The following is a 27,097-nucleotide window of genomic DNA, read 5'->3' on the forward strand; positions in this document are numbered from 1 at the left end:
ACGAGGCCGCTGGGGCCAGAGAAGCTTTCTATTTCAGCCGTTGGATTGTCATGCAACCCACGGTGAATTGAACGCAATGCCTAAAACAACCAGCCACCAACATATCATCTCAATTGTTCTGATGTACACTTGATTCTCGCTTTGATGTCCCATCTCTTCCTATGTAAGCTGATGCTGACTATTTCCATTAGAATACTATGTACAAATTCCAACAAACATCTTCCGCGATATATCCATATATGTCGGCAACTCCCTTTTATTTACAAGAATGTTTCGATGGGTTGGTTCTGTTTGGGAAAACAGAAGTTCATGGGACGAGCGGGATCAAACCAAGACCGTTTCCAACATGTCCAATTTAAACCGGCGAGGATTGCCGTGCATCAGGCCGTGGACGTATGCCTCGCCCACCAAACGATGGGTTCTGTCACCCAACCCTTCGCCATCTGCCCTGCCATTGACAGGACGAAGAACGTATGGCACTTTACCACCACCTAGAATCCAAACCTCATCACCCACCCGAAGAGACCGCGATCCAGTTCCCAAAAGAGACAAGCCCTTTGTCCGGAACAGCCTTCGCAATTTCCCCGACCCATACCCAATATCATGATGCAATTGGGCAAGGTCAAGTGGTGAATATGAATCGCTGGACAACATGTTCTCTACCAATGCGGTCAATCGACCGCGATAGAAAGGGAGATTGTACGCAGAGTCTTCCGGCTCGGACGCCAACAGACCGTGCCAATTAGGGTTGGTAAGAGTCGAGATCGGTGTTTGGTGTGGCTGGAAATCGGTGTCATGCGACGACCAGGGAGCTAACCGGTGGCGTATCTGCAGATTGAGGATATAGTCAATGAACATGCCTCCACACGCAGACGGAGCCGGATGTTGGCGAGAGTATGTGTTTGTGGTCAGCGTCCGCCAGAGGACGTCGAGGCGTGAGATAGGGGGCCCTCGGACTGATGGCACACGGTAGGGATTCGGGAGGTGGAAAACTAGATCCACAATACTGGCCCATGGCTGGCCAGCATCTGTCGCTTCATGTGGCATGATGGCTTTCTCGGCGATGGTATCAATGTGGAAACCTTGTACTGGCAAAAAGCCACGACGCAATGTTGTCTCGTCATCTGGAGGTGTCCATTTCACGTCGCCACAAGCAGACCAGTTGCATTTCCCCCGGAATTCAAGCGGATATGGCGTAAGAGGTACAGAGTAGTCTGGAACCCAGGTCGGAAGACCTTTGATCTTGGTCAACGATCGATCTTGCACATGGGATAACAAATTCAGATTTTGAGCGGCCCGGATAAGAGTGCATGCAGCTTCTGTGTATACTTGGCGCACTGGAGTATGATAGTTTGGCTTAATCTCCATGGGTGTGTTCTCTGAGGGTGACTTTGTCGAGTTGGACAGACTGAGAAAGGCGTACACCTTATCGCGGGGATCAGTCGCGGCAGTATACCTATGCGTGTCGACCAGCATCCTCAGCGACGGGCCCGCACCTTTGTCTTTCTGGGAACGCGACTGCAGAACATTCCTTGTACTGTTGAGGTAGACAGGCGCGAGGCTGAATCTGGTATTGCTTGCCAGCAGCTTTCTGTATGCTCCTGAATTCCGGCTGAGCGCACGAATATGCCGCATCTTCTTGGTCGATAAGTGATGATACCACTTCGTTGCACGGATGAATTCGATCGTCTTGGCCAGTTGCTCCCATTGTAGCACTCGACTTCCACAGATGACCGTGGCATTTCTCGCAAGTGCCAGCTCCTGGACCACCCAGCATCTCGAAAACCAGGGGCGGTTCATGAATGCGATCAGACCAAGCCAGTTCTGATAGCTCAGCGGCTCGATCCCCAGCTCTCGATAGCATGAGCCGGTCTCGTCGTAAAATCCCGTATAAGGAACAGTAGGCCACGCCTCTCGCGGGACCGCGGCGATTCTTTCCACTACGGTGCACGCGTCCTGGGTAAAGTCGTCCTCTTCACCGAGCCACACAACCACACCTTGGGCCGCCTTGAAGATGTCCGCCATCAGGTTCACCTGCTGGTTTCGCTCCGCAAGCGAAGCTTGGTGGATGCACAGGGCGTCCACCCAAATGTAGTTGGGCCCCGCCGCAAGACTGTCCGGTTCCCTAAGATTGCGACCGGCCAGCATGGCGAGGGCATCGTGCAGATTCGCCGTGACGCGTAGATTGCGACCCTCGCACTTGACAGGGAAACATGGCGTGTTTTCCGTGATCTTGGTACGAAGTCCTGGGAGACTCGCGGCTTGCGGTCTCGGGCCAGATGGTGTCCCAGTGCTGGTCACAAGTCCTCCGTGGCCATCCGGATCTAGAAGACGAGGAGCTCTCGCCTGCACGCGCTGGAGGAACGCGAGGCGGCGCCAATTGCTGCTCCGCGACGGGCGAGACTCTGGGATCAACGGATAGCCCCATGTGTAAGACAAGGCATGGAACGGAGGGGCATCGTCGACGGAAAACGTGCGCAGTGAGACTCCTATGCTCGCGCCGCTTTCAGGCGAAGCCGAAGCCGAATGGACCTCGAGTAAGCGGATAGATGTAGGCGAAGGGAGGGGCTGGTACTGGTACGCCCGCGAGTCTGATGCCAGAGAAGCAAGAAGTTCTCGAGCATTGAATCCCCTGCGAATCCTCATCGAGATTCGTTCGTGGGTAGAACCGCTGTCATCACTCTCTTCGGCGGGTGATTCTGAAGTGATTGAAAACTCCAACACTAGTCAGTTCTAAGCGAGCCCAAGTGCCCTCGATGGGGCTTCTCGGTCTCTTTAAATATACATAATTTTCTTTTTTAATTTTGAGAAGTTTTCCTAGATCAAAGATATAGAACATCGGCCAAAAGTGTTGGCCTGGCGATGTTGTAGCTCTTAATTCAGAGGCCATAGGCACAAGAGGGCTGTTACTCAGAACAAGCGTCAACGCCTCCGCTTGATAGATCAGAGAGATGACCATAACAGGAATCGAGCTGCGAGGAGTTGATTCACTTGGTCTTGACCAAGCGTTAGCATTTCCTGCCAGACGCTCTGTGCTGGACTCTGTGCAGTGACTGTACATGAAGTCTGGCTGCCGTGGAGCAAGAAAACTACTCATACATATCTGCTAGAACGAGCGCAAGAACAGACCGAATGCCACAGCCTCAAGAGCATTCTCCACTAACGACCCCCTCTGAAGCAATCCTCACGTCGGAATTCCATCTTGTGAGCGAGAATGATCTTCTGCGTTTGACAGTCACCGTTTCGAATTTGTCTTGAACCCTCCACATGCCAGTCAAAAGGTATCGCCTTCCAGTTTCATCGACATTGCTCTGTCGGATGGGTGTCCCGTATCCTGCGACTGAATGCACATCTTCGAGAAAGTAGTTGTATGTTGAGGCGTCTGAGAGAGGCAGAACATGCGGTAGGTGGGCGAGGAGCTGTCAGGTAACGCATCGCCAATGTCAAGAGCCTGACCATCGATACCGCATGATCTAGTGTCTTTCGCGATATGAGAACCTGAACCGGCCTTAGCTGATGTCGCCCGTTCTCGTGAAAAGCTGATTTCCGCTGTTGTCATCTGAATCTCATCAGCCCAGCGAACGGATTTTGGGGTTGGAGAAGTCGAGCTCATGCTTATTCTCCTTGACCTGGTCTCGCTGGACAGAGGAAGCTGCCCCCGTGGAGATCCCTTCAACAATGGTGGAGACCTGGAGAGGGCGGAGCGGAGCGGTCCGATAGCATTTTGCACCGAACCTCGCGTTGTCCAAGGTTTCGCGGATGGATCACTCTTTGTGGTTGACATCCGCCGCGGTGAGCCATAGATGCTGATCCTTGTTACGGGTACCGAAAGGTTGGACGAAAGGTAGCGAGAAGTTCGGCTTTGACTTTGCAATTGCGACTTGTCGCTATATCGCAGACCGGATCTCTTCGAGTTGTTTTTAACGCAAGAAATATCCACTTCCTCGTCCTCGTCCTTCCCACCCTCGAAGACGTAGAGCTCCCCATGTCCTTCCCATAACTTTGTATCATGGTGCCTAAGATAGACAGCCAGGCCACCCAAAGCACCGATGAGGAGGCAGACGAGACTGCCCAGAACCAACAATGAAATAAGGATGCCTTTGACAAATCCTATTTCAATAATTCGATAAAACGTTTCCTGGACAAGTTCGAGAAAGGAGAGAGGGCCGGGGTCAGGTTCAATGATTGGAGGGACAGAGGATGTAAGGACTCGGGGGCAAGGAAAAAGAACGAATACAAAGGAAAGACGGAGAGGTATAACGTGTCGCGAAGACATCATGAATTGGAGGGAGTGTGGACAACCATAGATGTTGGGAACTGAGAGGGAAAAGTATCCTTTTGAGAGGCTGAAGAGTCAGCGCGGAAAGGAAATTCACACGCATACTTGGGCTGGCAGACGTTCGAACTGCGGTGAGCATCTGACAGCAGTCGTGTATGCAGCCCTGCGCAAATCCATAGAGGCACGCGGTTGTGGTGTTTGTACACAATTGTTTCTGGCCCCCCTTGTCTGTGCCTTGGGGCTGAAGCTGAGACCCAACCGTGTGCACCACGGAATGTGGCGAGTGACGGAGAGGGAATGCGAATGAAATCATGCTTCGGTCGCCCCAAGGGGTGAGGGTATTAATGGTAGTACTAGGAGATACACTTTTATTTCCGGCGGCTCTCATCAATGCGCACGTACTGGGAGGAGGAATTCAGGGGTTAATGCACACCGAAATCATGGTAGGGATCAAAAGGGATCAAAAGGAGGTTGCTGCACGATGAATGATGGGCGCAGAGTGAAGACTGAGGATGATGGAGCTGTACCTGAATCCTGTGTGACTTCGGCTGAGCTGCCCTTCATCATTCAGCCGCCGTCGCTGCTCAGCTGCGATTCGTCCAGCTTCTCTTCCCAGATCCTGGTCTTCGTCGTTTCTCTCTTCACCTTTCGCATCACTATTTGAATCCAATATTCAATCTTCGGCTCACTTCACAAGGCTTGGTATCCGCCGACATATCTCGTATTCACTCACCGTTACCTTGTCCAAGGCGGTCGCAACGCACCTTCCTCGCTCGACGTCGCCCGTGTCTGTACGAGCAGACAATCCCCGTCAGGCGCTTGTCAATACTTCTGTCAAAGGCCTCGACTGCTCCTCGGCGGCAGATCTAGCCCAAGACGCTGTATCTTCGAACCAGAGGCTCTCATCCACATAGTAATCTACCGGCGGTCGGTCTATAGCGCCTACCGATCGATGTGGGAGCCAATTGACTGAATGATTCCTCCTAACCGCAACGGCAGACAGTCTTGAACTCCTGCGCACCAGCAGCTGCGGACCTGTCGCACTTCGCGTCACGCACCCAGCCATTCGTCACGCCTCACGAATCCTTCAAAGCTCCGAGGTCCCCCTGTCTTCACTCTCAAAACGTCCTCCTGAATATCCGAACCGCCTCCCCATGCCCTGAGGTGCAACCGCAGATTTCGCTCTGCCCCCGTGGCCATATGTCGCAATGAAAAGGTGGAACCATTGAGACTCTTTCAATGCTATAAATCCGTTCTCGGATGGGGAGGACCATCGAATACACCATTATGGGGCCGGCCAGAGATGCCCCGGGTCAATCTCCTCCTTCAGCCTCCAGCTCGCTACCCTTTCGCAATGGATCCAGAGCCGGCTCGACCAACCTCAGAACCCTTTACCGCATCTCAGCGCAGGATGTTGCTGACCACCAGCCGGAAGAACACTCTTACCACTCTGTGTCTACGGTCTTACCTACCTCACCAAACCTCCCTCCTACACCCCCTGGCGCAAATAATGAAACCAGCCCATCGGCACCAGAAGAGGCGGCTTCATCTTCAGATGCTGCTGTGTTTAGATCCAGCTTGGTGACGCCCATAAACCAGAACAGCCCGCCGACCCCTGACAACACTCCTCCTCGGGAACGTTACGGGGCACTTCCCCGGCGCCCATTGCTAGACCCACAACCATCCATAGCCTCAACGCATGCAGAATCCTTCAAGACCGCTAATGAAGACTTCACGTCAGAAGGAGAATCTGATCCTTATACGCCACGCCCGGATAATGGCTTCAAATGGCCATTGAGTTCCATTGACAGGTTTGGAGCAGCTTCCCATCGTCTGCGACACAGCTCTTTGCCTAGATCACCTCTGGCCGAGCTTTACGGAGTACACACTGCTGTCAGTCAGTCTCCAGAACCTTTAGTCGATCATTCGCATGTGAATCCCAGTAAGACCCATGGGGTGCCAGAGGCGTACCCTCAGAATCAGACATCGGGATTGAGTGGCGACGCACTTTTCGACAACGAGGAAATCCGCACACATCTTGACCCCCCTCAATTGTCTCTAGCTGAGGAAACCGAATCAACTCATCTTGTTCGGCACAGCACTGTCCAGTCCGATTTGAAACGGGGCAAGAGTTTACGCGAAAGGCTTTTGGAGGCGCAGAGCCAGGATCCATCGGCATCGACTGAGAAGTTTGCAAACATCATCGGGTGGAACAATTCCGTGCCAATCGATGATGAAGTAGCCAGAGATCGACAAGTGGAAGTCGATGACAATCGACGTTTTTCGGGTATCTCTACAACTTCGACTGTGGAAGCATACGTCTTCGAACAAAACTCTTTGCCGCGACGAAAAACGACGTTGCGCCATGTCAGCAAGCACCAATCCCTTCGTTCTGTAAGCTCACCCTTGCCAGCGTCGAACAGGAACTCTATGAATTCCGCTTCAGACTCACCTCATCGTCTTGTTCACAAAAAGGCGAGACTGAGCAATCAAAATCGCTGGAGTTTTGGATCTGAAGTATCGAGATCTTACAGCCTGGCATCAAGCGCGGTGCTCCCCAAGACTGAAGTGATTCGCGTGGCAGTGATTCCGGAGAGAAGCTCCTCCTTGAGTTCATCTGCTCACACCAGTCAGCGGCAATCGCTTTCGAACAGTTCTGGACCTTCTCAATTTCGCAAGACGTCCGACAACCCACCCTCTTCCTGGCAACACAAAAGGGCGTTTTCTGAGTCTTCTGACCGTGGTAGGGAACAACACCAAGCCCCTCTGATACCTCCTCGTAGCTCCTCACTGTCAGCACCTACATCCAGAAGCACGTCACGAGCCAACTCTATCACTTCAGAGCATCTGCACGTACGCAGACAACAAGCCGAGAAGGACTTACGCAAGACCTTGGACAGGATGGAATCGGAACGACTTGTCAATAGCCTGAGAGACTGGGAGGTTATAGATGGAAATCAGCGACTCGACAGATCTTCGGGGACTTCTAAGCCGCAATCCTCCACGCTTCCGAGCAATCTGAAAGGTGTTTCTGCTGGCGAAGGTGAGGCAATATCAAACCCGCTAGGTTTGGTGATGCCCGGAACAAAGGAATGGGCGGCACTCCGACCACCATCTATCTTCGACACACCCTTCTCACAACCTTCTTTCCAGTCAGGATCTCCTGAGATCAATGAAGCGCGGGCGATCAACTACTTCCCCCACAATAACTATTCTGTGCAGCTCATTGAACCGTTTCCTGTAGCGGAGTCAAAAGCGGTCCAGGAGGTACAGAAGCAAAAACTTCCAGAAATCGAAGTAGAGTCACCGTTGCGCAACCCTCGACAGCCGCCTGAGCCACCACAATTCAAGCTGATTCCACCCACTCCTGCTGATGAGGAAGTCAAGAAGCAGTTGGGGGAAGACAGAATCGATACTGTTCAACGGCCTGGCGGTTCTCGACGACGGTCCGAATCATTGATGAGCTCCATTTCACGCAATTTGAGCCTTAAAAACGCGCGCAATCGCAAGGCTGATCAGGATCTCGATGGAAGCCTGCATCCATTCTGGCGGCCTCGCGCCTTTTGGGACGACGTCGATAATGCTCGCCCTGAATCGCAACCTCAGGAACGGTCTCTGGATCGTGAAATCGTGAACAATTCTCTTGGATTGCCTCAGGAGAGGACGGTCATAATGGGTCCAGTATCCCTGATCCGACGAATATCGCAGCGACGCAAGCAGAAGAGAGGGATTGTGAAACAATCCAGCCATTCCAGTCTCGCTAGGTTGCAAGCGAGCCGTAAACTACACAAGTTGTCTGGCTCGGCACTGCGGTTGCATATCTCCTTGGTAGGGATTAAAAATATTCAAGAAAGGCTGTTGAATGCCAAACAACGTAAAGAGGACGAGAAGAGAGAACGGCGACGGGCCGACCTTCGACGCAGCATTGGAGCTTACGTGATTTCACAAGGAGACTCGAGATTCCCAGCCAGCAATACGAGCCTTTCCCGAGATGTCTGAGATGTTTTCCAAACAGAATGCTGTTCTCACACCGTCGGCAGTGGAGCTGGTTTTCCTGCGTCTGGATCGTGTTGATGGACAAGTATGTGGTCGTCATTTCATGTTTGCACGATATCATGTTCGACTGTGCTATTTGGGCCCTGGTGGCTATGAATTTCCTTTTCGTTTGGGCGTTTTGGGAGGATGTTTCCGCTGCGTGTTGATTTCTTGCTCGGTCAGAGACACTGAAGATTTATGGCACGAACTTGATGTCTTGACGACTGATGATTGGGATGAATTGACGAGCTGTACAACTAGAAAGCACGGCCGAACCAGATGGATGACGATTTAGCAATTGATTTCTGTATGATTCATCTCGCCGTCGTATTGTGCCCAACACCAACACCCTTCGTCTCGTTCTCCATCTGCTGCTTCTTCCTGAGATTCTCAAGCACAACTGAATCAAGGAATGGTTCAGAGGTTATGCTGGAGTCGAAAACGGTTACTGTGAGCCGTCTTGTTAGCCATACATCATTCGCTGATTAAATGACTCATAAGATCCATACCGCGCTGGTCTTGGGTCTGTGGTTGGGCGAAGTAGATGGTCGTTCTGGAAGCCGGCACTTTAGGACATTGCTGTGATTTCTCCAATGAACCCTTTAACAGCTCTCTCTTCTTCTCATCACCCGCCATTGGACTTCTGGGGCGATTCTCTCCTCTCAGATTGTGATGAAAGGGTGCTGATGGTGTTTTCGGCACGGAAGATCTGGGAATGGTGGCCAATAATAGTCGTCCACCCGCCTCCTTTCCATGATTATTGCAATTTGCCTGCGCCTCCAACTCTAAAACTATCTGCGCAGCTGCGTGCCAACCGCTACGGCTCACCCAGACATCCATCTTATCTTATCTCTTAGCAAAGTTGATTGCGATATCGGATGGCGACCGCAGCGTGGACAATACCAATCCAAACCCTCATCGGCCTGGAAATTGGCGACGATTTCAACCTGGCTTCTACATCTGCCGCGAGCCCGGGCGATGGCCCTGGTACGGCCTATACCAGTCCGACTCAGAGCCACAAGAGAAATGCCTCCATTGCAGGCTTCGACAGCTCCCCCGCGAGCCTTGAGTCACCAGATCACAATGGTGATGAACACATGCGTGATGGCAGGCGGAGGCCGGTGAAAAGAGCTTGCAATGAGTGTCGGCAGCAGAAGGTGAGCCTTGATGCAATGGATTGCGTGCGCGCTACGAAGGGTTGTCGCAGGACACCACCTCATGCCTGAAGTGGTGCGACCGACTTTTCCGCTGCCCCTCGTGGACTGTGCGTCGAATCACTGTGGTGGTTGTGCCGAGCCCTCACGATCTCTTCTCCAGTCCATGTGGCTTCTGTGCTAACAGTGTTTCTCTGCAGCTGCGATGCGATGTCGTTCAGGAACCTTTCCAGACGTGTACCCGTTGTAAGCGACTCAATCTCGACTGCAAAATCGAGGACAATTTCAAGAGGATTGGCAAGAGATCACGAAATGCAGAAATGGAACGCGAGATCATCGAGCTGCGCAAGCAGGTGGCTGCACAAAAGCATACCGCAGGTGTGGCAAACGGTTCGCACACAAATGGAGGTGCCAATCTGCAGGTATCACCCTCAGCAGACGGGACCTTCACTTCAGATGCTGCCGCCGCAGGGTTACTTGACTTGAGAGGTGGTGGTTCAGGCAGACCCATCTTCACACGGTTGGAAGAGGTGTCCCTGACCATCGACCGGGCGCAGGAGCTCTTTCAACGTTTCTTCACGTTTCATCACCCTTTTCTTCCCTTTCTCAACCCCGATAGAACCCCCGAAGAATACTACGCTCGATCACCTTTGCTGTTTTGGACAATTATTTCAGTGGGTGCTCGGCACTACACCCCAGAGCCAGACCTTTATGGCTCCCTGACTGGACCGGTGATGCGGCTTGTCTGGTCGTTTATCGCAGATGTACCTCAAAACTATCATATTGTTAAGGCCCTCATCTTACTCTGTGCTTGGCCTCTGCCCACCAGCAGCACCTCGACAGACCCAACCTTCATGCTCTGTGGAATGATGATGCAGATTGCCTTACAAATCGGTCTACATCGTCCAACGCATGCTCAAGACTTCTCCAAATTTCGGGTGGAACTTCGAGAAGTGGAACTACAAGATCGAGTGGTGGTTTGGAGTGTGTGCAACATTGTCGCTCAGAGAATATGTACGGCATATGGGCAGCCACCTCTCAGTATTTACGATTGGACTCTTGGACCTAAACCGATTGAGACCAACCCAAACTACGAACTGCCAGCTCCCATCTTCAATCGGTTGCTGATCGAAAAATTTGTGGACAAGGTCTCCAGGACGCTTTACATGAATCCCCACGATCCCGTTGGGCTTGCCACTGATACGGAGCGCCCTACCTACGTTTCGTTTCTCGCACATGAGCTGGAGGAACTTGAGGACAGGTTACGGAAGGATACGTCACCAATAACCAAGGTATACCTCAAGGCAGCCGCTCTGCATATGAGATTGAGTGCCTTTTTCTCACCGTCCTCGCTGCCTTCATACCGGACCGACATGTTAAAGCTATACTATGCCACGACTGACTTCCTTGAGACGTGTCTCAGCCTAGAGTCCAACGTCAGTGTGAACCTACCTTCAAGCTACTCACACGGCTTATCGCTGTCGCATGCAACGAACTACATATTCCACATGATGCTCGGCGCTGGCTTTTCCCTTCTCAAACTCATGCACAACTTTCTGGGCGAACACGAACTCGATACCAAAGGAGCATCTGAACTCCTCTCGAGAACGGTGTGGGCGCTACGAAATATGAGTGTGGTGGAGAACGATCTTGCAGAGCGCCTGTCGGAGGTTTTGGCCCAAGTCTGGAAAAGTGGAAGAGTTCGCGCAGAGCCGAATCGCAACAACATTGGCGAGGGCGGCCCCGATGACAGTCTGCAACTCAAGGTCAAGTGTCGAATGTCCATGTCTGTGGTGTTTGATTCGGTGTGGCAGTGGCGGCAAAACTTTCATTTCCGAGGGGGAAAACCTTCTGATAGTACGGGTAACCCTAGTTCATTCGAGGGTGATGCTGACCGAGCGGCAGTGAGGCAGCGAAATCCCACCCTCGAGCAACCCGACAATCAGATCATCATACCGGCATCAAGTTTGGACTCGAAGCCTACGGTAAACGACCCCATGTTGGCGAACTCCACCATTGTGCCTGGTATGGCTGGGATGGCTACTGGAATGGTCGACGACGCCGGGATGGACTTTGGCGAGGCAAGCTACGATGTCTTTGATCCGTTAAACTGGATGCTGGACGGTATAGTGGATTTTCCCTATAATTTCAACAGCGTGCAGGGGAGTGATCTGACGGGCGGGGATGCACTTGGGGGAGGATTGTAATATTCGACGATTGGGGGCGCTGATTGGTCCTTGCGGTCATTGTCGAATGGGGGGTTTGACGTCTTCTATTTTTGACATAGATATCCCAGATGATTTACGCAAAATTGATTGTCTAATCTGAAATTAGAGTCCAGAGTGCTATACAGGTTGACAGAGGTAGGCGTGAAACACTACACGGAAGTTACCATTATTGTACGAAGTACGGAGTACAGGAGCGTTATTGTACTCGTACACGACGTTGTGCGGATTGATCTATTGGATCTCTACTGCCACATGGCCGCTCCCTTCACCTTAGCCTTACAATTTCACCCTGGTTTCGTCCCCTTCTTGACACTGCTAGGGCTTCTGCGCCTGAATTTACGTCAACTTCACGGGCCACCATCACCAGCGCCACGAGCCGACGATTCAGCTAGCACAGAAGAAAGATCAGAGAAGCAGTCGATGCGCTCTGGACTCAGATCAGCCCGGCCTCCGGCGACCAGCCTGACCAATATGCATTGCTGAGGGACAGTTCATTGGCCAGAGACAAGAGCAGCCACAGTTGCTTATCTCTGTCTCCAAGCAACGGGCCAAGCGTCAAGCTGCACGCTTATTGCCCTCTTTCCAGAAGCAGCGAAGCTGCCCTCGATCTACCCCTTCAAACTTCCCCACGCACCGTGAGGTCCTCGATATGGACAATACAGCCGGTGGCCCCAAGGTGAAGGCGATCTCCGGTCTTCCACGCGAGTCAGAGAACGGCTCTGAGCGCGGGAAACGTCTCCTCTATTTCTTGACAGGCATTGAAAAGAGCAGGGATGCAGAAGAACAAATTCAGAGGTAGCTCAGCTGGTTTCGTGAATGACTTGGCGGACATATTGTCAGACCGATCCATGCCCACACCCGCAGGCCATCGGGCTCGACCGCATTGGTCGAAGTAGACCCCATGTCGGTGCGAGGGCGGACAGCTCCAGAGTCCAAGGCTCTTATCTCGAAGATCGCACAACACAGTGGGGCACCAAAGATGGAAGGATGTTGATGGTGTCCCCGACGCCCAGAGTGACGGCGCCCTCCATCTGAACCAGTTGTGGCAACTGCCGATATGAAATGCTATATTACTTCACGTTCCTCTGGCCTTCTTCAGGCTCAGATGCTTCGAATCTCCCTGCTTCGTCTTGCCGGCCCTTAAGCTTCTTTGTCTTCGCTTCTTCTACGGGCTTACGTCTTGTCCACAAGCGATCCGCGGGAGTTTGGCTCTAGCACAATGGCTTCCTACGAAAAGAACGGCTACGATGTCGAATACCAATATCCTGTCTCCACGGGCGAGAAACACCACTCGGTCGTGCCTCCAGATACCTCAGGCGCCGTCCATGGGGAGTCATTCGTCGTTGGTGATTCCACCTATGCAAAACTACAACGTCTTGCAGGACGGTTCCATATTGAACAGCGAGGTATTGAAAGAGTCCCTGAGGATGAACGGACGGACAAGAGTACATTTAAGGTCGGCACCATGGTATGTCTAGCTGTCCCCCCTGCTCCCCGAAACTTTGTTTGTCACAGAGCCTTGTACCTGACGTGAAAATAGTGGCTCGCTGCCAACATGGTCGTCTCTTCCTTCGCCATTGGTGTCCTTGCTGTGCCCGTTTTCGCACTGGGCTTTGTCGACTCGGTGCTTACAATTTTCTTCATCAACTTGCTGGGTATTATCCCAGTATGCTTTTTCTCCACCTTTGGCCCTCGATTCGGTATGCGCCAGATGATCCTCGGGCGATTCTGGTTCGGGTATTACGGCGTCAAGATTATTTCGATCTTCAATTGTTTGGCATGTCTTGGTTGGTCTTCTGTCAATGTCATAGTAGGCGCCCAGTTCCTCCGAGCAGTCAACGACGACGTACCCGCCGCAGCTGCCATTATCGTTTTGGCCGCAGGAACCTTTATCATCACCTTGTTCGGCTACAAGATCGTGCACATCTACGAGATGGTGTCCTGGATACCTTCCTTCATTATTCTCCTCATCACGTTGGGCGTGTTTGCCCATCGGGGAGACTTTGTCAACATTCCAATGGGTAGTGGCGAAGGCGAAGCAGGCTCGGTCTTGTCCTTTGCTGCTTCGATTTTCGGATTTGCCACGGGCTGGGCTTCCTACGCCAGCGATTACACATGCTATCAACCTGTCAGCACTCCACGGACCAAGGTCTTCTTCTATGTATTCTGTGGACTTATGTTCCCTTTGTGTTTCACTCAGATGCTGGGCGTGGCCATTGCGACGGCCATCCCCTCCCACCAGGCGTATTCGGACGCTTACGACAAGAATGCCGTTGGAGGTCTTCTTCACGAAGTGCTTGTTCCGCGCCTAGGTGGCTTCGGGAGCTTCTGTCTTGTCGTTCTGGCTCTGTCAACAATCGCCAACAACGCACCCAATATCTACTCCCTCACTTTCTCTCTGCAAAACCTTACACACTATGCGCAGAGAGTTCCGCGATTCTGTTGGACGCTTGTTGGAACTGTCGTCTACTGCGCCATTGCAATTCCGGGCTTTGACCACTTCGAGTCGGTGCTGGAGAACTTCATGCTGGTGATTGGCTACTGGCTCGCCATCTACGAAGGTATCGCCTTGCCCGAACACTTCATCTACAAGCGTGGGTTTTCTGGATATATCCCAGAGAATTACGACCAGCCGAAGAAGCTGCCTCCCAGCATCGCTGCTTTGAGTGCGTTCCTTTTCGGTGTGCTGGGAGCCGCAATGGGAATGGCGCAAGTGTGGTACATTGGTCCCATCGGTAAGCTGATCGGGATCGGGTATGGTGGTGATATTGGATTTGAGCTGGCATTCTCCTTCACTGCCGTCACGTATGTGCCGCTCAGATGGTTGGAGAGGAGATACTTTCACCGGTGAGACATTGACCTGGATGACCAAGCAAAGGAAAGAGTATTTTGGACCTGGATGGTCAAATGGGATAGAAATCCGAATGTGAGAAGGTTAGAAGGGAAGCAAGCGGAGCGAAAAGCATTTCATTAGTTATTGACATGACATGACATTCACTAAGCCTAACATGGTCTAGCCTCGTAGCTTCTCCCAACTCGTCTTGTCTCTCGATCTTTTCGTGACGAGGCTGACATTTGCACATTCTCACATTCTCACAATCCCACATTCCGAACAGTGCCATGATGGTACGAGGTACGGTTATTGCTCCAAGCTCCGTGAGTCTCATTGTTCCATGGTTCAATCAGATAGTCACATATATTAACAGCCATCCTACTATTGTCTATGGAGGTCCACCCACAGGGAGACGGGAAGTCTAGATAACTGACGACTAATATCTGCCAATCATCGTTTATTGAGCCCCGGTTATGCAGACGAGCAAGGCTACAACCTCTTCAAGACCTACTACTCCTTGACTTCAATGTGCTCGCGCTCAATGATCTCGACGGCGCCCTTCTTGTGGTCGCTTCCCACGGCGTCCTCGTCGCCGGCATTGATCTCCTGCTTCTGCAAGATGTCGTTCTTGACGGCGTTCTTGCCGTCGAAGATGACGCTGACTTCCTCGAGCGTGATCTTGGAGGTCTCGGGGTACGTGAAGTACACGACGACGATGGTGATGATGATGATGATATTGATGACGAGGTAGTATTTCCAGCCAATGTTCTTCAGCGCGACGGGGTTCTAGGTGAAGCAAAAATGTGAGCAGAATCTTGGGGAGTGGAGAAAGAAATTCAAAATCTTACCAAGTAATTGAAGCCGGTGATGGTCGCTTGAACGAGCAGGTTCTGCGTGCAGATGAGCTTCGGCCGGATGTCGTAGCTCATGACCTCGACCGTGTATCCGGTCAAAATGCCGTTCCAGGTCGTGGCGTAAAAGGCATTGAAGACAAAGATGAATGCGATCACCGCGGGGCCGGCGTTCTTGACCCCATCCTGGACGTACAAAGCGCTGCAGATAGTCCACGGTAAGAATCCGCAAAACAGCATGCCAAAGAGGGAAGTCAACAGCATGGACCGGCGACCAAACTTGTCAATCACGTATGCGCCCCAGAATGCCCATCCCATGTTCCTGCGAGTCATGTCAGTTGCTCAATCACTACCAAAAATCCCAGAAACCCGACACTTACCACATCGTGAGGCACCCGTTGATGATCGACTGGTGGCGGGGATTGGTAATGCCGACTCCTGTCAGGATCAAGACGAGGTAATAGCCAATGATGGTCTGGCCAGTGGCTTGGCTTAGAATCGAGCAGGTCACAACTATCCAGGTACGGTGGCGATTGCCCGGCGTGCGGACTAGGTCGAGCCAGCTTCTGCTACCGTTCTCCTTCTCGAAGGCCAGCGTCTGCACGATCTCATTGTACTCAAAGGTAGCGAGTGGATCGGCCTCATTGCCACCGCAGTGCCAGTCGACCAGAGTCTTGAATGCTTCTTCGTTTCGACCTCGTGAGCAGAGCCAGCGCGGACTCTCAGGTACCCACCAGGTAAGGGTGACGGAGATCAGAGACGGGAACATCTGAATCAATGAGACACTGCGCCAGCTCCAGTCACTCTGAATGGACAGGGTTCCGAGCGTGATCCAAGCTGCAATGGCGGCACCTAGAGAATCAATGTCAGCAACGTGCTAGAACCTCCATCCACGAGATCCTCACCGAAGTAATACAGAGTATTGAGTAGCGTGGACAACTGAGCACGGTGGGTTGGGTGCGCAAGCTCCGAGACGAGCATGGGAGCGGCCGTGTATTCGAAACTGAGTCCTAGACCGATGACACAGCGCGCGACTGCGAACATGGCGATCCCTCGCGCGAACGACTGTAGAAAGACGCCTACGATGATGATTACCGCTCCAGATATGATGATCAGTTTGCGACCGATCTTCTCGACGAGCCACCAAAGAAAGAACTGCGAAATGACACCGCCGAGACCTTGAGTACCGTTGAAGATACCAAGCTGGGCGCCTGTCGGGTGGTTGAAATAGGATTGCTGTCCTCACATAGTCAGTGATTGCAAACATGAAGTTGGGCAGGTGTCGCATGATCACCACCAAAGGATCCTTTGGCGAAACATACCCAGAAGGTCAACGTCTGCATTCCATTCATGATGGAGCCGTCAAGGCCATTCGTGGCCTGCACGATGAGCACCACGCAGAGCCAGCCATAGAGCTTCCGCAAATGCTTGTACTTGTACCATGGTTTGTCCAACAGTTTCTGCACATTAATGGTCGTATCCCCTCGCTTCGTACCGACGACAATTTGATTCTCTTGAGGAGCCATGCTTGACTTGGGGAGCGCTCTCAGTGAACTTGCGAGAGCAACTGAGATCTGGGAGGACGGTAATCACCTCGGGGCATTCTACCACGTCCTTCTTGCATACATATGAAGTATTTGGAACGGCCAATAGATGATCTCCCCACATCTCGAACTGCCGCGTCCGGAGAGTCTCCGCAGAAGTACGGGGGGGTAATTGCAACAGCCTAGGACACATTTGCGGACGGTATTTAGGCTAAAGCGCTTGCATGGCATGATATACGGTGCGTAAGGAAAGGTGGTAATGTTCTTAGGCTTTTCGAACAAGAGGTCTCTGACGGTCGAGGCACCATGCACCGTCGGGGATAGACGGGATGGGCCGACGGCGAGGGTCAGTCAACTTATACCGTAGGGCTGCCCGAACAGCGTTAGAGAATGCTTGAGTGAAAGTCAAGGGGCGTTAAGAGGCTGAAAGGACCAAAGGTGCGGAACGAAGACCTACCTGCAATAGATAGAGGCAAAAAAACACCCCCATTGACCTCGTCTGGTATGCAGGCCATTCTCATAGCGAAGCGAAGCAGAAGACTGAGACACGTGAACGGGAACTTGTGCAATCCGGGGAAACGAGGATTTTGCCGGCTCGACCACCTTCAGGCCTTCGGAGTGAGCCAGGCTCCACAAACCCATTCCCCCGCGCGGACATTTCATGGAGTTGGTAGGGCCAGGGGCTGTCAACCCAGAGGTACAGCGATGTCAGCCAGCCTTTAGCCTGAAGACACGAGCCCTTTGTCAAGTCTTCTGACGGACAAGTTGCTAGTCTGGAAACAGCGAAACCCACTTCGGGTATCGCCTTGGATAAATGTCAACAGTAGCCTACCGAGGGTTTGTTGTGGACAATGACCACCAGGTCAACGCCGCTCCCTGATTTCTCGGTAAGACAGGGCGTTCAGCTCCCTCAAGAGGCAATGCGAGGCGTTGAGGCAAGCGACAACCACATGGCGACACGCATTTTAGCCTCGCACCAGTGTCATAGGGAAATATCTCCTGATTGCACATTTGGGCTTGCAGGGCCTGGGTAAGCCATGCCGACCGTATTTTCCGGGAATAGGCCCAGGGCGATAACCTGGCTCGCATCCCAAATGATATGCAGGGAACTTCCTAGATTGTTGGTGCATGAGCAACCCGCAGCCTTTGTGCGCGAGCTGACCCGAGGGAGTAGTCTGGTTTTGGAGAGACAGTGTCATGCTGAAGGCGACTCAATGCAGGGGATGTTGTCTGCTTTCGTCAAATTTGAGTGCAACAGCATGAGGGCCATTTGCTTACCCCTCTTCTTGAACTTCTGTACTCGCCCCCAAGTAGTTATATGTCTCGAGTTAGAACGGTCCTATCAACGAATGCCCAAAAGATGGAGAGAGGTCTCGATACTCTGGATCGTAATGCCATCAATACACCGTTCCCTGTCATGTCACCACCCGCAAACGCATCTGATGGACACAGTCTCGCGACTTCGAGTCAGGTGCGCCTAGTGGAGCAAGCCATATACAGGGCTGTAACTTGCCTACCCCAAGTGAAGCCGATAATTCTGGCACCAACAAGCATTGATGAACCCAGGAGGTCGAGGTTTCTAGTCAAGGTTTATCTTTTCTGTGTGAGTGGTAACTTCGTCTTCGATCCATGAACCGGTCTGGCCAGAGAGCAGCCTCTTCGTCCTAGTAAGCATCCTACTCTTCAGCAGGTCCAATATTTCCTTGTCACTTCTCTTGACATCCTGCGATGATCCGCTCCGATGCTCATAGAGACGTCGCTGGTGATGATCTCCTCAGTCTCTGGGAAGAAGTTCTGCACACTCTCTACTGAACGGTGATGGATTCTCTGGATGTTCTGGTCCTCGAGGGTGGGCCTTGAACAAGTGAGCCCGTTTCTTGTCAGAACGTCACATGCCTTCAACTCGACCATTCCTGAAAGAGCATTTAAATGTACCGTCTGAGCAGTGTGCCTTTCCTGCAACTGATTTAGATCAGCCACAAAGTGCCCTCTCTCAGCGTTGGGAATCAACACGCCAGAGGAGAACCGAATTTGTGAGGAAGATAAGGGCGATGATCCGGTGCAGAGTACCTGGCGAGCTGGTTCCTGAACCTGATGTTGTTGGGAGTCAAGGAGACTTTCGTCCGGGCTTGTCGGCTGCGCCATGATTGGCTGAACCGCGAACCTCAATTGAGGCTGCGGACCTTCGCAGATTATCTGGCATCACAACGCAGGGGGAATAATTCCTACCAGTTGTGTCGCCATCTACATAGCGAACTACTCCGTTCACTCGTTGTTTCTTCGAAGCAAGGCTGTCGTCACCTTTCTTGACTCTGTTCTCGTCCATTTCATCGTCTTAATCTCATCCTCACCGCCAGCAAACATGGACTTCGAAAGTCTGAAGAACCAGGTTAGCAATTTGACCCTCTACGACCTCAAAGCTGGGGTCCGAAAGGTTCAAAATGGTAAGTCGATCTCCCTACTTTAAAGAAAGATTGTTGACATTGACGAAGCCGTCATGAACTTGACCGAGATGGAGGCCAAGGTGAGCCACTTCCCCCTTTCGATCCACCGCTCCAGCATGTATCTTACTTTCCCATCAGGTTCGAGAAGCCACAAACGGAGATCCATGGGGCGCATCGGCAAGTCTTATGCAAGAAATCGCCCAGGGTACACACAATTAGTCCGTCGCGTCCTCGACGGTTTGGAGTCACAAGCTGATTGTCGCAGCCAACAATTGAATGAAATCATGCCCATGATCTATAAACGATTCACAGACAAGACTGCGGAGGAGTGGAGGCAGATATACAAGGTACGGGCTTAAGACTCCCTCGAGATATTGTTGTGCTCACTGTTGGGTTAGGCCTTGCAACTCCTCGAGTTTCTCTGCAAAAATGGGTCGGAGCGAGTTATCGATGATGCCCGATCACACCTATCCCTCCTCCGAATGCTCCGCCAGTTCCATTATATTGATCAAAATGGCAAAGACCAGGGTGTGAATGTCCGGAACCGATCTGCAGAGTTGGTAAAACTCCTGAGTGATGTCGATACCATCAGATCAGAGCGAAAGAAAGCACGCGCAAACCGCAACAAATACGGAGGAGTAGAAGGTGGAATGGGAATGGGTGGCGGCTTCTCGAGCGGAAGTCGATACGGTGGCTTCGGCAGCGAGACTGGGGGATTCGGAGGCTACCAAGGCGAGGTTTATGGCGATGGTGGAGGTTTTGGCGGTCGCGAAACCGACTTTTCGGGCACCCAGCGCCGTGGCGACCAGTTTGAGGAGTATGACGAGGCCGACGATTTCGAGACCTCAAGACCGACAAGAAGCACCGCCAGCCGAACAACGGCGCCGACGACTACTGCAAGACGAGATCCGCCTAAGCCGAAGGAACCGGAACAAGATCTCTTTGATTTCGGCGACGATCAAAGTGCGACGATGCAATCAAGCGGCAAAGCACCAGCAGCTCAGTCAGGTGGTCTTGATGATTTTGGCGGCCTACAAAGTAGCACTGCAAATGACGACGACGATTTTGATGACTTTCAATCCGCTACTAGTCCAGCGGCGACACAGCCTGTTGCAAATCCTCTGGCTGGGATTGCTCCTCCACCAACCACCTCAACTACAACTTCAGCCACGCAGTTTGCGGCTCCAAAGCCAGTGGCTCCAGGACAAGCCGCTGGCCTCAACAACATCTTCACAACTACATCCCCAGCACCATCGACGACTTCTTCGATAATGTCACCGACGACATCAACGTTTTCACCACCACCTGCACAGAAACCTGTTCAGCCTTTACAGCCAACCGGGTTCAAACCCTCTGGACCGAACTATTTCACATCAGTCCCCGTGTCGATAAACTCGCAGTCCGCTGCCACATCTAATGCCTCAACGCCTCTGGGCGGGGTCACCCCTTCATACACATCCTCCACGTCTGCGGCATCACTCGGCAAGCCCACTTCCAAACCTGCTGCAGGTAAAGGTGGTGATGCCTTTGGAGATCTCTGGAGTACTGCAAGCACCAAAGCAGGAGTCAAGGGAACCACTGGGCCGCAGAAGGGTCCGGACCTGGCTAGTATGGCCAAAGCAAAGAGCCAAGCGGGAATCTGGGGAGCAGCATCAGCAGCGAGCTCGACAACCCCAAGGCCTGGAGGGATGGCTTCGAGCACTAACACCGCCTCGGGACCAGCCAAACCCAGCACACCTTTGGGCAACGGCTTGGACGATTTGCTGGGGTAGACGAAATATGAGAAATCCTTGAATTTGCCGTAACTATGAAAAGAGACATTTACAGCTCCAGCAACACAGGCCCTTGTGAGATTTCCATAAATGAAAGAAATCATAATTGCTTTGTTTGTCGTGGTCTCGTGAAGATCCAGGGTCTTTGACCGTAATCGAACTCCTTACATGTCTTTCCAGTCGGTAGACTCGGGTGCTTTTCTATACGGGGCAATTATGCCACAGGCGGCGAAGACCAATGGTGATGGCGAGAGGCAATGCGAGTGAGACGGGATCGAGGAATCACGGAGTGCGATCCGATCCCTGAACGGACTTATGGTGATGATACATAAGAGGATGGCAAGATCGAGCCAGGGACGCGCTCTCCAGGGTGGCTGGGCGGTATCCGATGATGGATGATGGGCTGTGTCCCATTCGGACCCTTTGAACCAGATAGAAGATTGCCATCGCATTATCCTCGCCACTATTGTATATTCATAAGACTGTTCTTTTCATCCTCACTGATACCTATGTAGGTGTCGTCCATCTTTGTATAGACAAGAAACCCCACCGCCCCAACGAAATAACTTGGATCTACCTTCATCGGAGGAATACTAAAGGTGCACAGTGGAAACGAAGCTTGAACTCCTCCGACCCTTTAAGTCGCCCGCCGCTAAAGCCTTCCCGCTGCTGCCTTCGTCATTGTGCATACCCTCGACACTGTGGTTGATCGACCTTGTCGCAATCGATTGCGGCCGCAGGCTCACCAATCATCACAAGGAATGGCGGGGTGAAAGATGAACTCCCTCCCCCAGCAACGCAGGGAGCCATCGACTAACTCGTCTTTGCCCATCCATCGGGTAAGGTAAGTGGCTTTCCAACCCTGCATCTAACTTTCTCTCCATTTCCCGTTTCCTCATCATCTTCTCTCGCCCCCGCTGCAAATGCTAACATGACAGAAAGACCTGTCCACAAGCGCTCCAAGAGTGCCAGAGTCCTTAACCTTCTCCGCAACGACAATCCTCCTCGAGAAAACGGTTCAGATCCAGAGTCGCCGGTAACGACGACGACCTCCCTCACTGGCCCTTTCTCCTCGACGGCTCCCTTGACTCCGGGTGATGGTCCGCGGTTGAGTCCCCTGTCTCCGACTACCACGAGAAACTCTCAGCTAGCTATGGATTCGAGCGAGTACTCTAGGGAATCAGATTCGTCCCACCACATGCACCACGTCCCATCAGGCGTCTCTTCTAGCCAGGGCACCTCGATTGAGGACTCTGTTCGTACCTTTCGAGTCTTTGAAGTTCTCCGCGGCAAGGACGCTGCCGCAATCTCCAAAGCCATCAGTGAATCTATACCCTCCTCTTCCAATCCACAGCCCATTCCCGGCACTACAATACTCCACCTAGCCATCCAGTGCGCAGAACCTCAGGTGGTAGAACAGGTTCTGAGGGAAGGAAAAGGTCTCGATGTCAATGCGCAGGATAAAGAGGGAAATACAGCTTTACATCTGGCGGCACAGCTTGGCCGCTCCCCTATTGTTCGAGACCTGCTCGAAGTATCCAGTATAAACGATGCCCTTCCAAATCGGCAAGGAAAACTCCCCATAGACCTCGCTCGAACCCCAGACATCTTTCAACAGCTCCAATTAGCGCGTTCTATCTTCCTGGATGACAAGATCAAGGAGATACATGCTGCATTGCTCCAAAATGACTACAAGAAGTTCGAGGCCATCCTCACAGAGCCTCGAGTCGAGGGGACACTCGACGTCAATGCGCTGGAGTTACCAACTGAGCCTATAACAGTTCAGACCGGCGGGACGCTCCTGCATGAAGCTGCACGGAAAAAAGATATCCAGTTGGCGCAGATCTTATTGTTGCACGGAGCAGACCCATTCCGCAGAGACCGAAAAGGGAGGCTCCCACAGCATGTAACCCAAGACGACCGGACCAAAGCCATCTTGAAGAAGTCCCCCGCAGCCGCCGCTGCTCAGCGAGGAATACAGGAGAAAGCAATTCTGGGGAACAACCCATCGCAGGCGAGGTCTGGAGCTGGCCTCAGTGATGCAAGCAAAGACGCTCGAGAAATGAAGGGTTATCTCAAGAAGTGGACAAATTACACGAGTGGATATAAACTGCGATGGTTTGTTCTTGAAGAAGGAGTTCTCAGCTATTACAAGCATCAAGATGACGCTGGGTCGGCCTGTCGAGGAGCTATCAACATGCGCATCGCCAAATTGCACATGGACCCACAGGACAAGACGAGGTTCGAGATCCATGGCAAGTCCTCGGTCAAGTACCATTTGAAGGCCAACCATGTCGTAGAGGCCAAAAGATGGTTCTGGGCGCTCAACAATGCCATTCAGTACACAAAGGATGAAGCAAAAGAAGAAGAGAAAAGGCGTACCCTTGACACAGAAAGCCTTCGACATGCCCGTACCGATACATCCGACACTCTGAGCGCGACGGCCAGCCGATCGAAACAGCCAACCCAGTCGCTGGGGGTGGCAGGAAGCTCATCCAAGGTAAGTTTCCGTTCTGATGTGGAAGGTGGATCAGCGTACGATTCGTACGACGCGAGTCTTCAAGGCGAAGACCTTCAGAAAGTGCCTACCAATCCCGCGACCAATATCGACGCGGATGAGGATGTCGATGGTGATGACGCTAGCAGTCGTGAAGTACACCAGCCAGGAAGTAAAGATGCATTCAATATCACTGCACAGTCTGCCAAGCTGCAACTCGACCTTCTGGCGCGAGTTTCCGACGCGTTGATTGCCCGGCAAACATCGCGAGCTGATACGACACTATCCGATCCAGATGTCGCACAAGCGCTACTCACCTATCAAACGGCCGTGAACAGCCTCAATGGCCTGGTTGCAGACCTGTTGAAGATTGCTCGAGACCGTGACGCTTATTGGCAATATCGGTTAGATCGAGACGCAGATGCTCGAAGGATGTGGGAAGAAAGCATGGCTAAGATCGCTTATGAGCACGAAGATCTCAAGAGGTCGATCGCAGAGTCGGAAGACAAGCGCAAGCGCACGAAACGGGCCTTGAAGGAGGCTCTTGAGGGACAATCAGTGCCCGCAAGCCGTCCGGGGTCGATGTTCCAACAAGAGACGCTGGAACACATCCAGTTCGCGGAAGCGGTAGAGAACCAACTGGACATTCGAGCAGAAGCTCAAATCTCAACGAGAGCGCGTCGGAAATCTGTCACCAGAGATGGTAACAGAAGAAAATCCATCATCGCGCAACTCACAAATCTTTCCGATTCCGAATCTGGAGATGATGAAGAATTCTTCGACGCAATTGATGAAGGCAAGGTCGAGGTGGTCGAACCGCTTCTTCTCAGTCCGCCGCCAGTGCATGTCCCATCATCCTTGGAAAAAGAACAAGAGCCCTTCGTCGACGAAAGAGCCAGAAAGCAGATGGAAATTGAGCCATCTTTCGCAGGATATGAAGATGGTGTCCGTGAACGACTGAAACTGGATGCCGATAACCGTCCGAAAATTTCGCTTTGGGGGATTCTCAAGTCCATGATAGGCAAGGATATGACCAAGATGACGCTGCCGGTGTCTTTCAACGAGCCAACCTCCCTTCTACAGCGCGTTGCTGAAGATATGGAATATGCCGATCTCCTCGACATTGCAGCAGATCGCCCGGACGCCACTGAGCGTCTTGTGTATGTGGCCGCGTTCGCTGCCTCGGAATACGCGAGCACAATTGGGCGCGTTGCGAAGCCATTTAACCCCTTGCTCGGGGAAACGTATGAATACGTCCGTCCCGACAAAGGATATCGATTCTTCATCGAACAAGTCAGCCATCATCCCCCAATTGGCGCTGCGTATGCGGAGTCTGCACGATGGGACTACTGGGGCGAATCAGCCGTGAAATCAAAATTCTACGGGAAGTCATTCGACATCAATCCATTGGGAACATGGTTCCTGCGCCTCCGCCCTTCAAACGGGGATCCGCCCGAGCTATACACCTGGAAGAAGGTTACAAGTTCTGTCGTGGGCATTATTACTGGAAACCCCACAGTGGACAATTATGGCACCATGGAGATCAAGAATTGGACAACGGGTGAAGTCTGCGTTCTTGACTTCAAACAACGCGGATGGAAGGCCAGTTCTGCATATCAAGTGTTTGGCAAAGTCATGGACGTTGACGGTGTCACGAAATGGAGTATCGGCGGAAGGTGGAACGACAAGATTTACGCTCGAGTCACAGAGGGATTCGAGGACCAAGCAGTAGGGGAAGGTCGGTTACACTCCGGCATGGGCAAAGGCACTCAATCCGACAGACAGCAGGCCTTCCTCGTTTGGGAAGCACATCCACGTCCTCAGGGAATTCCTTTCAACCTCACCCCCTTTGTCGTCACTTTGAACGCGGTCAGCGACTCACTGCGTCCACACCTTCCGCCTACCGACACGCGCCTGCGTCCTGATCAGCGCGCCATGGAGGATGGGGAGTACGATTTCGCGGCAACGGAGAAGAACCGTGTGGAGGAGAAACAGCGTGCAGCCCGTCGTCGGCGTGAGAATTTGGGTGAAGAGTGGAAACCCAAATGGTTTGAGAAGAAGGTCGACCCCATTACCGGGGAAACCTATTGGGAGCATAACGGACTGTACTGGAGGAAGAGGGCGGAGAAGGACTGGACAGTTTGTGACGACATCTTTTAGAGCCAGAATGAGGAAGAATGGTAGCAGCGGAATGAAAGGAGAGGAAACAGTTCTACGACGAGGGGAGATCGAGATTTCACTTTCGAGGAAGGGCACAGCCAGCGGTGAGCGGAGGCGATATGAAACAATCACACGACTACTTCTTAGCACTTTGGAACTCAGCCACAGCAACAGAAATGCCTCTTGTCCATACAGAAGGACGTTTACCTTTTGGTCCATTCTCTTGGCCTTGACTCGCACTGGCGACGATAGACTTCTGGCCTGTCGCCATTCAGTGCTAGCCTATTCATATATCAATGGACTGTATTTATATACCAGTTGTCTGTACCTGTAATGGTCAAGTTGTCTATCCAGATGAAAGAGCAAGGTCGTGACTGTTAATCACGACAGTTAGTTCCTCGCAGAGAAGCGAGACAGGGGTTGCTGGCCTGGTCTAAGTGAACGTGTGATATTACGAGGCTGGGATACCTTTTCAGATGCACTCATAGTTTGATGGCTCCTGCCAACTCGTTAAATGCACGGAGCACCTGTAATGGCTACATTTCATTTTTTTATTATTATTTTTTACACTTTATACCTCTATCACCGCAGTCACAATGCTATTGTCATGCCCACCATCTACCCAAACTTGTGTCAAGAGAAGTAAAGCAATGGCGAGCGAGAGGGTGTGAGTGAAATTCCTAGGAGCCTATGAGTACATCAGCAACCCTCGAGTGGAAACATGTCCTCCTCCGAGCCATAACAACTGCAGGACACAACCCCTTTTGATTCCACCAGAGCCTCGGTCGACCTAATTCGCGCCAGCAAATCAAGGCAATGCGTCCATCTCTACACTGCTCCGCGATCTTCCTCATTACGCAAAAGGCTTAGGTCCGGAAACAATGACGTTGAAATGGGAGGGACGGGAGAAATAGACGGTCTGGACAAAACCACAACAGTGGCAACTGGATGGTTGACAGATGGAACTTAACAGAGAGCTCACCGAACTTTCTGGAATTGAGCCTTTGACGGGCTTTCAGATTTGCTGCATCGCAGATCGTGAGCTCCATGGTTAGATGGTCAGTTCAGCTTGAAACAGGACTCGAGCTGGGTTTGGGACAGGTCAGCTCTTCGCTGAGCATTGGAGCCATGGCTGGGTCGCAATTGTCTTGACATCCAAACTTGCCGCCTCTTTCCCTCTCAACGACGGACAACCGACGGAGAAGCCGATAGTGTGATTAATATCGAGCGCAGGCCGGGACTATCGGAGTCACCTGTGGTAGGATTCCCAGCAAACCAGAGCAGTTCAAGAAGCGAGTTT

General features: G+C 52.2%; 7 protein-coding genes across 7 annotated transcripts; 5 read left to right on the forward strand and 2 right to left on the reverse strand.

Annotated features, from left to right (window-relative positions):
- Positions 1 to 324: 324 nt before the first annotated feature.
- Positions 325 to 2,646, reverse strand: AYO21_04025 (hypothetical protein; the record flags this gene model as incomplete). Its single annotated transcript, XM_022653998.1, has 1 exon — positions 325 to 2,646. The coding sequence occupies one exon, from the start codon at positions 2,644 to 2,646 to the stop codon at positions 325 to 327; it is 2,322 nt and encodes a 773-aa protein (XP_022513742.1).
- Positions 2,647 to 5,566: 2,920 nt separating this feature from the next.
- Positions 5,567 to 8,278, forward strand: AYO21_04026 (hypothetical protein; the record flags this gene model as incomplete). Its single annotated transcript, XM_022653999.1, has 1 exon — positions 5,567 to 8,278. The coding sequence occupies one exon, from the start codon at positions 5,567 to 5,569 to the stop codon at positions 8,276 to 8,278; it is 2,712 nt and encodes a 903-aa protein (XP_022513743.1).
- Positions 8,279 to 9,192: 914 nt separating this feature from the next.
- AYO21_04027 (hypothetical protein) lies at positions 9,193 to 11,675 on the forward strand (the record flags this gene model as incomplete). The annotated part of the gene is made up of 2 exons (XM_022654000.1): positions 9,193 to 9,471; positions 9,522 to 11,675. 2 exons carry the CDS (start codon positions 9,193 to 9,195, stop codon positions 11,673 to 11,675), a joined length of 2,433 nt encoding a protein of 810 aa, XP_022513744.1.
- Positions 11,676 to 12,915: 1,240 nt separating this feature from the next.
- Positions 12,916 to 14,547, forward strand: AYO21_04028 (hypothetical protein; the record flags this gene model as incomplete). The annotated part of the gene is made up of 2 exons (XM_022654001.1): positions 12,916 to 13,164; positions 13,237 to 14,547. 2 exons carry the CDS (start codon positions 12,916 to 12,918, stop codon positions 14,545 to 14,547), a joined length of 1,560 nt encoding a protein of 519 aa, XP_022513745.1.
- Positions 14,548 to 15,039: 492 nt separating this feature from the next.
- On the reverse strand, positions 15,040 to 16,906 carry AYO21_04029 (hypothetical protein; the record flags this gene model as incomplete). The annotated part of the gene is made up of 5 exons (XM_022654002.1): positions 15,040 to 15,315; positions 15,378 to 15,702; positions 15,761 to 16,232; positions 16,286 to 16,616; positions 16,703 to 16,906. 5 exons carry the CDS (start codon positions 16,904 to 16,906, stop codon positions 15,040 to 15,042), a joined length of 1,608 nt encoding a protein of 535 aa, XP_022513746.1.
- A 2,380-nt stretch (positions 16,907 to 19,286) lies between these two features.
- Positions 19,287 to 21,140, forward strand: AYO21_04030 (hypothetical protein; the record flags this gene model as incomplete). Its single annotated transcript, XM_022654003.1, has 5 exons — positions 19,287 to 19,368; positions 19,417 to 19,448; positions 19,507 to 19,573; positions 19,681 to 19,715; positions 19,767 to 21,140. The coding sequence occupies 5 exons, from the start codon at positions 19,287 to 19,289 to the stop codon at positions 21,138 to 21,140; spliced, it is 1,590 nt and encodes a 529-aa protein (XP_022513747.1).
- Positions 21,141 to 22,071: 931 nt separating this feature from the next.
- On the forward strand, positions 22,072 to 25,797 carry AYO21_04031 (hypothetical protein; the record flags this gene model as incomplete). Its single annotated transcript, XM_022654004.1, has 1 exon — positions 22,072 to 25,797. The coding sequence occupies one exon, from the start codon at positions 22,072 to 22,074 to the stop codon at positions 25,795 to 25,797; it is 3,726 nt and encodes a 1,241-aa protein (XP_022513748.1).
- Between the last annotated feature and the right edge of the window lie 1,300 nt (positions 25,798 to 27,097).

The sequence above is a fragment of the Fonsecaea monophora genome (genome assembly GCF_001642475.1).
Source record: "Fonsecaea monophora strain CBS 269.37 chromosome Unknown Scaff21, whole genome shotgun sequence".
NCBI classification, from domain to species: domain Eukaryota; kingdom Fungi; phylum Ascomycota; class Eurotiomycetes; order Chaetothyriales; family Herpotrichiellaceae; genus Fonsecaea; species Fonsecaea monophora.